We start from the raw sequence: 12086 nt of genomic DNA, 5'->3' as shown, positions 1-12086 counted from the left end.
GTTCAAACAAAACTTTATGCCACTGCGCATCCGGTTGGAATTTCAAGATAAAAGCATTTTGTAAGCATCAGTCTTAACTTGAAAAGTTCCGCCGCTGCACTCGTTAAGCCTGTGCGCAGCAGGCTGTGAAACACTGCCCTCTGCTGTCCATTAATTACAACTACAAGCGAAGATAAATACTTTGGATTTCATTTGATAAACTATAATAATTTTAATTATTAGGTTTTTTTTTTATTTTAAATAGAATATAATATTTCTTAAGCTTAAAAAATGTCAGTTTTATATTTGTATTTTCAACATATTTAAAAAAAAAGGCTGCTGAGTTTTTCCCGCCTAAAATTTTGGGACTGATTCTCTCTGATAGCTACACCAAGCTAATAACCTAACTTATTACACATCGGTGAAAATGTTAAATTTGGAGTTATATTTCATTAAACACAAATTAAAATTTCAACTATCTTTAGGTTAGGGATGGAACAATCAATTCAATTCAGTTTATTTCTAGCACCAATTCACAACACACGTCATCTCAAGGCACTTTATAGTTCACCAGATCACACAGTCAAACTGATTCCAAGTTTTCTATCTAAGGAAAACCAGTTGATTGCATCGACTCACTGACTTAAATTAAGTCCTGCACACTAAGCATACTTGTAGCGACAGTTGAGAGAAAAAACTCCCTTTTAAAAGAAAGTAAACTCCAGCAGAACCATCTGCCGAAGCCGACTGGGGTTCAAGGAGACAGAAGCAGAGATAGAAAAGGCAACTTTAAAAGGCCTCCCCATCCAGGAAACACAGCCAGGCAGACGAGCTCCCAGCCAGCTACCATGTCAGAGGATGAAGAGAGCACATCCAGTTAGTCACAGTCATACATCAAAGTAAGATTTCTGAAATCAAATAGAAATACGAACAAAAGAATTTACAGAATTTATTTTAGGAATAAAACACAAAAACCAAACATTAATATGAAACTTGTTGTTTAAGTTGCTTCTCACCCCTCCCACCCCCACCCCGACTGTAAATAGAACTGTGTGATATGCTGTTCGGGTGGATCATCACTAGATGGCAGCATAGAACCACTAACAGAAAATGTTTTTGCTTAAACTCTATTTTTCTGTAATTTTTCTCCATAAAGTAATTTTGAGAAGCAGAAACCGGCCGAGTTCAATTTCCCAGATAAATCTCATCAGGTGTGTTGTCGATTTTTACCGCTATTTAAATCAGACCTCATTATATAATTGCTGATCATGGACATTTGATTGCATTTCTTCTTGATATTTGATTCAAGTCACACATTTTTCAATATTTTACTTTTCAGGAAAAGTAAAGAAAAAAATGTGTACAAATTGTTCATATCAGCCGTCAGAACAACAATTAAATTATTTCACAACCACTTCAGTATGTAGTTTCATGCATATTCATTAATTTTCTTCAATTATCTGCAGTAAGCAAAAAAAAAATAAAAAATAAAAAAATAAAAAAATCTACTTCTAGTAAAAGACTCAAATATTTCCAGTGCATATTGGAACAACTGATAATGAAATTAGAATATTACAGAAGGGGAATTTTTTTCTGCCATTCAGATTAAAAAGTGAAACTAACATTTATGAGTATTTCTGTTTATTTCCATTTATTTGGATGATTATGGTTTAAAGGCAATTAAAACTCAAATTTGAATATTAAATCAGACCAATGAAGGGATTTCAATGCAGAGATACTGAGCTTCTGAACAGTAAGTCAATGTGGCTAACAGCACAACCTCACTAGTTGTTTGGTGTGATTTTCTGGATCAATGGAGTTTGGCATGGAGGAGATCAGTCTGTGGTTCTGCTGCCATGTTCAGGAAACTCAGGGTGCTTAAATAGTGACGCTTAAGCTCCTTTGCATGGTTAGTTTGAGTCAAAGGCTCATTGTATTTTCTAGTCTCCTACCCCGCTGCTCTTTGTCCTGTCCATTTTCCTCATTGTCTGGCTGGGAGTCCTTCCTTGGAGCAGAAAACCTTGGAGGAAACCGACCCGGAAACCATATTAGTCTATGCTGCACAGCTGGAATAAGCTCCCCCTTCTCTTCATCAAAACATTATTTAAATACTGCCTGGTGATGCAAATGCTCATTATTTCAGGCTTTGTAAATAAACCTACGACATCCAGACTCCTTCGTGTGTTCTGGCATTTTGGGTCATAACCAAACCTTAAAAATGACACTAAATACTCCCCAAAATATGGAAACTATCAAGGTTGTACCTTTCTTTTACTTCGGTTCAATATGCTTGTATACAAGACTCAGTGGGCAGTCAGATTATTTAGCAATATTGTTTTTTCTGCTGTAGTTTGAAAGATAAGATGACGGTCTTGGGTGAAGAGGGAGGGGCTGAGAACACAGCCCTGCGGTGTGCCGGTGTTCATGCTAATGGTGTCAGTAATCAGGCTGGAGGTTTGCTGGTTAGGAATTCCACAGAGGGGTGGAGATGGCATGGTTTGTGAGTCTCTGAACTAGTTTGTGGGAGTTTTACCAAGTAGAAGGTGCTGCTAAAGTCCATAAATACTCTGATTTAAAGTTGTAGGGAAGTAACTGTTCCAAACGTTGCAGTTCCGAATTCTCCTGAGTGGTGCCCGACTTTACACGAGTGAATAAAGTGAATGTGATTGGTCGATTATCAAGGGGACGGGATTGTTGTGGCGGAAGGTTCGCAAGCAAGTTTGGTTGTGGCCAGTTTGTTGGAAGCATCTTGCTAACCAGTTAGCAACTTAGTGCTAGTAGGTTCCAAATAGTAAATTCCATTGGGACCAAGTAGCACTAAATTGGTGACTTAGCAAAGACACTGTCAGGGAACGCTATGGACAGCGGAAACATGCAAGAGGAGGAGAGTTTAGTGTTGGAGGTCATGGACGAAGATGTTGTGGAAGAGGACGCCAGGGCGGCAGAAGCTTGGTTTGGTGTAGAAGGCTTCCAGCCGTACATGTTTGAGCCCTTGCCTCGCAACGCTGCCAGTTCTGTTAGCTCTACGCCTGCTGAAGACACAGACGTCCATCCCCGTGAACACTGGGACGCAACTCAATGGGAAAGGAAAGGATTCTGATTTCAACCGTTGCGTATATTAGCTGCGACATCAAGATGCTATGACCGAAAATATTTGATTGACAGATGACCGTTGATATATGATTGGCCGAATTTAGGTGTTCAAGCTGACGTATAACTAACTGGCCTGCAGAAGATAACGGAAAAAAAACAAACACAGATTTTAAGACAGGATTAAAAAAATAATAATAAAAAAAGTACATTTATATACATGTTTAGGCCAGAATGATTTAAAAACTGAACTCATATGTGTCTATATATGCGGAAATGCTGGCTTCACATTAACCCTTTATAGGACAATCAGTGAAATCCTTAGAAAATCCATGCCAATAGTGTTATCGGAATCAAGGACATGACCTTTTTACTTTTGTAACGTTTTGATGGCAAAAATAAATGTTAATGTAATAACAAGAAACGCCAACTCGCCCGAATATATTAAGAAAAATAACACAAATAAGTGCTTCTATAAGAAATTCATGAAAAAGTGTGAAAGAAACACATTTTTTTTGATACAATATAACCTTAGAGGCATTAATGCTGATACTGGCACTTTCATTTTTTTTGTTTATAAACCAAAATATAATTGTTAACTAGACTTATTAACTTTTTAACTTTACTTTCTAATTAGCTTTTTACATTTTTCTTGTCTTGTTTACTTTTTTCAACTTAATTTCCAGTAGGTAATATATCATTCAAGGGCTCATCTAATTGGTCAAACGCCAAAATAAGAATCACAGCCATGTAGCACGATCTGTGCTGAATGGCTGGATATAGATCTTGTGCTTCTAGACTTCACTGAGGGAGGGAGGGGACTCCTTTTGTAAGGGGTAAAATAGTGATCAGAAATGTTAACTTGCCCTATAAAGGCTGGATTTCTATACATTTGTAAAATGTGGAATGCTGCTGCTGCTGCTAAAACAGAAAGTAGATCACATCTTTTTAATTTTCCTGCAGTTCCCGTTTTATCAGGGCCTGCTGTTTATTTAATTATCGGATAAAAGGACTGAAACAAATGGTCTAATTATGCAGAATAAGCGCAAACATTTGTTCATCGTTTAGGAAACAGCAGCGTAAGCAAGAGGACGACGGATATAAAGTCTCTGAACAACAACCTGAGTCATGGCTGATTGTCCTCCATTGGCATCGATTCCTCTCCTAATCAGGGTGGGTGTGAGATCAATGAGGGGAATTAGAAACAGGCTGTTAACAGCCAAACACTGACTCTAAATTATTAACATCACAATTCACTGTGAGCCGAACTGATGCCTACTTGACATAAACCAAAAAAAAAGGAAATTATTCAGTGTGTTGAAGAAGTATTTAACCTTCTTAAAGAGACGGATCTCCAGGAGAGGTGATAACACTTTATCCTTCAAAGCCCCCATCTGACAGGAAAGTGGAGATAATCACAGAGTCTAAAGGTTTCAGAAGCTGCTGGAGGCCCGAGACGTGAGAAAAAGTAGATGAAGGGCTTTTCCTTTATCCATCGAGAAGACCCTTCTGGAACCTTCCTGCCCTAAAACACCAGATGAAACGCGGAGACCGCTTGTCCCCGAGCTTTTCATCCCACCACCTGCTCTGCATTTTCAAAAGCAGCTTGAATTCATTAATGAGAGGACAGAAAGCTCAGACTCTCTCTGTATGCGTCTGAAAAGGGTGTTTCTGTTGTATTCAACTCCTCCAAATAAAGAGACGCTTCAGGTGTTTGAACAATCTAACCTGCTTCTGATTCTTTGAGGGAAATTGTTTCAGGATCTGAAGAATGAGCTGAATTTTTGGTGCCCCCTTAAAGAAATCGTGAGATTGAATCCAGGAGCCTAAATATATTTCAACTAAAAAACTCACGAAGAGAAAAGACAATTAGAAGAAATTTATTGATACAATTACTTGGTCTTTGGTGCTCAGACCTGTGCAGGAAACATAGCGTTGAATTTTGAAAGATATGCATGAACAGGAGTAAAGAATAGGGCTGTTTCCCCCCCAGGCCTGAAACTGGTGGTGGAGAGGAGATAGATGGAGTTGGTCAGTCTGTAGACTGCTGGTTAAGGAGACGCTCTGCTGAGCTTTATGGGGAGATCCAGTGGACTGCGTGAGCTGATACTAGAGCTTCACTCAGATACCTGGAAGATGGAAGTCCAGTCTGGATAACACAGGTTGGTGAGCAAGCATGAAGCGACAGTGGAGAAGAAAAACTCCCCGTTGGGAAGAAACCTCTGGCAGAACCAGGCTCAAAATGGCGGTCTTCTGCCGGACCGGTTAAGATGAGACAAGGAACGCAGTAAGAGTCCAGGAGGAATAAAACTCAGATAAAGTTTTAGCTACGATGGTGGAGGAGGGGCTGGAGGTGGGTTGAAACGGGGTCATCTGAATGAAGTCACACAGTGCAACCAGGCAGCAGACGAGTTGCGGATCGGAGGCCTTCAAGATGAGCTTTGGATGCCGATTGGCTTTCGTGGAGATGTGGTTCAAAGCTGATTGGCTGTGTCATAGGCGGATGAAGTCGAGTAATTAGTTTTATTCAGTTGAACTTACCTAGTGTTCATTATAAACGGCCCAGAAATTAAGAAAGGTCTTTTATCTTTTTTTCAGTCAGATGAAATGAGAGGGTCTGTACTTTGACAAGGCCATCCATGGATAACCATAAAAATTACATTTTTCCGTATTTAAATATTTATGCAAATGTTTGGCATTTAATGGAATCTATAGTATGTCTTAATACTTCAAAGCATAAAAAAATGGCAAGTGAGGAAAATAGGAGCAACTTGTGTCTTTGTTAAAGGCTGCTGCTAACAGAAGGCATAAATATCTCATTTAGATCAGCTGTTTAGCTTGAATAACTTTTAAAGGATAATATCCCTCTGGAAGCAGTCAGACGCTGGACCAACATGAGAGAAAAGCAGCAAAAGTCCGAAGATAAGCGAGTCTTTAAGAAAAACTGTTTTAAAATACTCCAAGGAAATTTGGACATTTAGAAGGAGCATCTAAGGAAATAAGGGATTGACCCAACAAACCCCTCACCGTCTCAGTGTTTAGTTTCAGACTGTATCCAGGAGACGAACAGGAATGTGGAGGGTGAGTCATCGAGAGGCGAAGGACGTCTGTGAAGGTGGCCCGTCCTCTGAGGGAGAATAATTATCTGCTTTAATTAAGTCCATCAAACTCTCTATGAGTTTGTGTGTGTGACAGAGGGGGGATTATGCAGAGAAATAAAACATACAAGGAAGGATTCATAAGGGTTTATGCGCTGTGTTTACCTGCAGAATTGGACTGTATGTTATGCAACGTTAAAACAAATCTGCATGGCAATGAACCCTGATGTACAGAGAGAACAAAAATAGGTGGGGGATTCACTCTCTTTGTTGCTAGTGATTGAAGAACACACCCGCGGTGCGGAATAACAAGTGCTATTAGTCTGTGGGGAGAATCAAACATGCTGTGATGGGCTTCAGATAGATGGGAAATACATTCACTGTTGCAGCTCATAAAAAAGGGAAAAATGTCAGTCAAACCCGGTATATAAAACCTAATTGGAAAATGTTATAACATCTGACTGAGCAGCGTAAAGTTTGATGTATGCATAAAAACTACATTTCAAATTAAGTTTCAAGAAACCCACCAAATAATGAGCTGCGTTTTGATTATGTGTACATATTATGATTTTTAGTTTTGTAATTTTGAAATGACTGGTTTGGCTTTAAAAGCCAAGTTAGATATCGTTACATCACTGAAATGTCTGTTCCAGTAGATGGCTGCTCTGCCCATAGGAGACAATATCTTTGTACATGTCAATGGATGGATGAATGGATGGTTGGATGGGTGATTGGATGGATGGTTGGATGGATGATTGGATGGTTGGATGGATGGATCGATGGGAATTGGATGGATGGTTGGATGGATAGTTGGATGGATTGTTGGATGATGGGATGGTTGGATGGATGATTGGATGGATGGATGGTATGATGGATGATTGGATGGATGGATGATTGGATGGATCAATGGGAATTGGATGGATGGATGGTTGGATGGATGATTGGATGGATGGATGGTTGGATGGATGATTGGATGGTTGGATGGATGGATCAATGAGAATTGGATGGATGGATGGATTGTTGGATGGATGGATGATGGGATGGATGGATGGATGATGGGATGGATGGATGGTTGGATCAATGGGAATTGAAAGGATGGATGGTTGGATGGATGGATGATTGGATGGATTGATGGATGATTGGATGGATGGTTGGATGGATGATTGGATGGATGGTTGGATGGATGTTGGATGGATGATTGGATGGATGGATCAATGGGAATTGGATGGATGAATGGATGGTTGGATGGATGGATCAATGGGAATTAGATGGATGGATGGTTGGATGGATGATTGGATGGATGATTGATGGATGGATGATTGGATGGTTGAATGAATTGTTTGATGGATGGATGGTTGGACGGATAGATGAATGTATGGTTGGATGGCTGGATGGATGTTTGGAGGGATGAATGGATGGAAGGTTGGATGGATGGATGAACTGATGGTTGGATGGATGGACCATCAGGTCAGTCCAGAGAAAATCAAATCCCACATGCACACATGCAATCATTACATTCCTCTTTTATTGTCAAACTCTACACAGTAATACTGAACTGAATTCTGATTGGCTGCCTATCACAGCTGATACATTTCCATTTATAAATCTGTCAATACTCAGTTGGTTTTCAGTAAAAATATAGACATTTCTCACACATTTCCCTCCAGATGGTGTAAATATTCCAAGCACAGCAGATGTCACAAAATTACCAGGAGAAGCATTAGAAAAAATATATATATTACCAGTTATTCAACAATAAGAAATCAAGCTAATTGTTTATCCTTGCTGAGAGTACATTCAGAAATGTATAACAATAGAGATGGCTTCTTTAAAAAAAACTGGAACAACAAAAAAAAGATGTTTTTCTTGCTAATGTAGTATTTTTTAAGGTCTATTGTTTTGAATGTGGTAACAACAGGAGGCAGAAAGGTCCTTGTCCAAGTCAAAGCGCTTTCTACTTATAATTAACAATGCTTCAAATACTCTGAAGTGTGCTTTAAACTTATTCTGAACATTAAGTATGTCCTTTATCATTCTTTACATTTAAAAGACACAGGGTTATTTAGGCAAAATGATCTCCAGTATATATTACTCAGTTTAAACTAATTTCAACGTTCACTGTCCAGATTGCTAATGCTAACCATAATGGTATTGATAACTGGGATGTTTTTTTTTATATTGGACATCCAATAAAATCCATGTACTTATCTTTAACCATAAATTTTTCTATTTCTATGTCAAACTAAAAACATTACAGAAGTAGAATGGCTACTGCATTTAAAAATTGTCCTTGCTAGCCACCTAGCTAGCTTACTGTAATTACTGTTTACACAGTAACTGGAAAATTATCATCAACTAAAGAGTTTTCTGTTGTGTGACAAGTGTTACTTTGAAAGTTCAATAAATCTGTGATAAAAAATGTATTTAACTGTATTATCAGGTGACAAATGCTAACAATAGTAGGAAGCTAATGTTAGCTGTTCTGTTAGCATATGAAACATCCTGATAACAGAACTTCATACCAATTTTCAGATATAATCACTAAATTATACGTATTTTGTAAATGTTTTTTTTTTATTAACAATTATATATATTGTTTGTATTTGTTAAATTTGTAATTTTACTGGATTGTCTAAAATAAAGGTTTTTAATTATTACTCATTATGTCATGATCCTGATGGTCTGATTTTTTTTTATAACTTGTTGTTTTAACATTTTGTTTTGTCGTTATCAATGACAAAACAATCTGGACAATAGATATACTTTTACTCCAAGTGCATCACTGTTAGCTGATAAGCTAGCTAGTAGATAAGCTTTCAAAAAAATGAACGTTTTCTGCCCTAAGATTAACTTCTTATCACATTGAAGTTTTACAGTGGAATTAAGTACATTGTTAATTTACTACACAAACAGACACAAACTTTCTTTTTATAGGTTGCAAATGTTAATGGCTATTTTCATTTATTCAACTTTAGTCTTTTAACTACAACCTTAACTGCACTTTTTTCCATAAACAATCTCAATGTTTGAGTTTGTAACACTGAAAAGTGTTTTGGATGTTTATTTTAATGTTCATGGTTCTTTTCTATTGAAGACATTTTTGAGGGTGACCAGACGTCCCTGATTTCCAGGGACAGTCCCCGGCTAAAGCTGTCCCCGGAAATGTCCACGAATTTACCGTTTAATGAAACTGTTATTATAGTAGAAAGAGTGTGTCAGCATGCTGCAAACAGAACAGCTGTTAATAAATGAGGAGCAGAGTGCATCAGTTTTAAAACTGACGATGAATTTTGCCCAAAGTACACACATTTGTTACTTCAGTAGAAGTATAGATACTGCAGTGTCTAGAGTAATACTCTGGTAAAAGCTGAAGAAACAACTGTACCTCTTTACTCAAGTAAAAGTGAAAAGGTATGTGCTCCAAAAGCTACTTAAAGTATAAAAGTATAAATCACTTTTTCACAGTGTGACAAACATGAAAAAAAAACAGGAAATGAGGAAGGGGGCAAACACTTTTTCACACCACCGTATATGTGTAATGAAAAAATATGTATTTTTGGTGTGGCTGCTCCAGATTTATAGATGTGTTTTAATGGTTGTAATTTAATCTGAATATAAAAATCTAACATAACTTTTTTATTAGTGACACAGATTTTAATCCAGGTTACTGGAGGCGACCCAATGCACTGCAGCTGTCCAGGATACAGTAGAAACAACTGGAGGCCATTTCATTTTATAGTTATCATTATGTAGAATCTAAAAAATGTTGTTCAAATTGTATATATATAAAAAAGTTTCAATTAAATTTTTTGGAACTATTAATGCAAACTGCCCTGTTCCTGAACACAATGTTATGTTGTTCACAAAGGATTAAGTCAGAGCTGACTGAATGACCAGATGGCAGTAATAACCACTATTGATTGATTAATATTATTTATCTTAGGAAATGGAAGAGGCGCATTCCTGGATTTCACACTAGATTTTTGTTTAAATATCTATAAATATGTAAAAATTAATGAAAACATCACTGTCCCCGTTTCCTATTTTACTTTTCATAAAAGGTATTTATTTTTATCTATTAAATGTCCCCAGATTAGATTGCAGACATCAGGTCACCTTAGTTTTAGAACAAAAAAAAGTGACAAATTTTCAATAGTGGAGGCTAATGTCAACAGGTAGACGTTTTGTAGTTTAAATTATTTCACACAGACTGTTCTAATGTTCTCCTGAAAGTAAAAGAGAAGGAATATATGAGAAAAAGCTACAAAAACAGTCAGACGGGGATGGGAGTAACTTACAATGTATAAAAAGGAGGAAATAGCAGTAAAAAGTAGAAGAGATGCAGAAAGAAGAGAAGGAAAAGATGGGTTAGAAACAGATGCAGCAAGATTCCCAGCTAAAGCCTCCATATATCCTGAAGATCCTACAGATCAAACGATGCCCCGAGATTTAAACACATTTTAGTTTTGGAACTTGGTTTGAAAAACTCCCATCAACGGTTAGAGAGCATTAATTATTTCCAAAGGGAAGGTGATGCTCAAACAGCAAAGTCTCCGTAGCCGGTGGGACAGAATGCAGCACTGCGTAGGGTATCGAGGCAGTTTACTAGGATCAGCGCGCCAGTCAGGTGTTTCCACCGCTTGGTGATGGGGTTCCTCATTTTGTCCAGACCATGGTGGAGCTCCTGGATTACGTCCCGATAGCTGTCCCCTTCGTGGGCAGCCCACGTCAGCAGAAAATCATAGGCTGGTTTCCACATAGACTGAAGGGTCAGAAACAGAAAAGACCTGTTTTTAGAGAAAAAGACCAAATGATTGAAATTCTATATAGCGGAGGTCATTAACACGGGGTCCGTGACCCCTAGGGGGTCCACAGAGGTACTGCATGGGGGTCGCTAAAGTTTGCGTTGATTTGACTTTGTTTTAATATTCCCCCCTACTAATTGAAATGTCTTTAAATACACTTTAACATGAATTCAACACACTGTAGTAAACAGATAAATGGAGGCAGAAGATCAGGGGCGGAGCTAGTTGGGCCTTAGCCACTCATAGGCCACCCCTACCATTTTTAATGCCCTCTAATACAGACGGTGGCAGCAGAAATACTATCAAGAGGAATGTTTAAACCTATGAAACATTTAAAATTTTCATATATTAATAGTTACTTGACAACTAAAACACTGTGGTCAATTATGCACATCAAAATACTAACATTATGGTTGATATATACAGAGCGGAACGTCCTGGTGCGAACATCTTCCTGAGCAGGAAGCGTGCGCGGTGCTCCGCTCCATTCACATGCTCTGTATAGGACCAGTTTGATATAACATAATTTTATAGAATATATATAATTAAGGGGTCCCTGTTCCATCTCAAATCAGTTTGGAAAACAATCACAACTACAATAAGTTTTATAAAAACAGATTCTAATTCTGAAAAAGGTGGAACCTCTAAAAGATGTAGAGATTTTAATGCTTTATTTGGTGTGAGGATTGGGTTTTTGGTGTGCCAAATGAATTATTTTTTTGTCTTCTAAGAATTTCTGTTAGCTTTTTTATATATAAGTTTTACTATAACAATCCAATGAATAACTTCCAAAAATTCAAGTATTATTTGGAAGCATCGCTTCCATTTTTTTCCTCCCTAGAAGGTACACTATATTGCCAAAAGTATTTGCTCACCCATCCAAATTATTGGAATCAGGTGTTCCAATCACTTCCATGGCCACAGGTGTATAAATTCAAGCACCTAGGCATGCAGACTGTTTTTACAAACATTTGTGAAAGAATGGGTCGCTCTCAGGAGCTCAGTGAATTCCAGCGTGGAACTGTGATAGGATGCCACCTGTGCAACAAATCCAGTCGTGAAATTTCCTCGCTCCTAAATATTCCACAGTCAACTGTCAGCTGTATTATAAGAA

At 37.9% G+C, this 12086-nt stretch overlaps 1 protein-coding gene across 1 annotated transcript in view; it reads right to left on the bottom strand.

Moving 5' to 3' along the window:
- Positions 1–9636: 9636 nt before the first annotated feature.
- Positions 9637–12086, bottom strand: part of sh3bp4a (SH3-domain binding protein 4a) — a 37959-nt gene continuing 35509 nt past the window's right edge. Inside the window, exon 5 of the mRNA XM_038297523.1 lies at positions 9637–10929. Within this exon, the coding sequence (XP_038153451.1) occupies positions 10705–10929 (225 nt within the window). The 3' untranslated portion in view covers positions 9637–10704. The remainder of the gene's footprint in view (positions 10930–12086) is intronic.

This window comes from Cyprinodon tularosa, unplaced genomic scaffold (assembly GCF_016077235.1).
Source record: "Cyprinodon tularosa strain WSP-4 unplaced genomic scaffold, ASM1607723v1 ctg39, whole genome shotgun sequence".
NCBI classification, from domain to species: domain Eukaryota; kingdom Metazoa; phylum Chordata; class Actinopteri; order Cyprinodontiformes; family Cyprinodontidae; genus Cyprinodon; species Cyprinodon tularosa.
The sequence above is the reverse complement of the archived record's forward strand: the minus strand, read 5'-3'. Positions and strand labels throughout refer to the sequence as shown.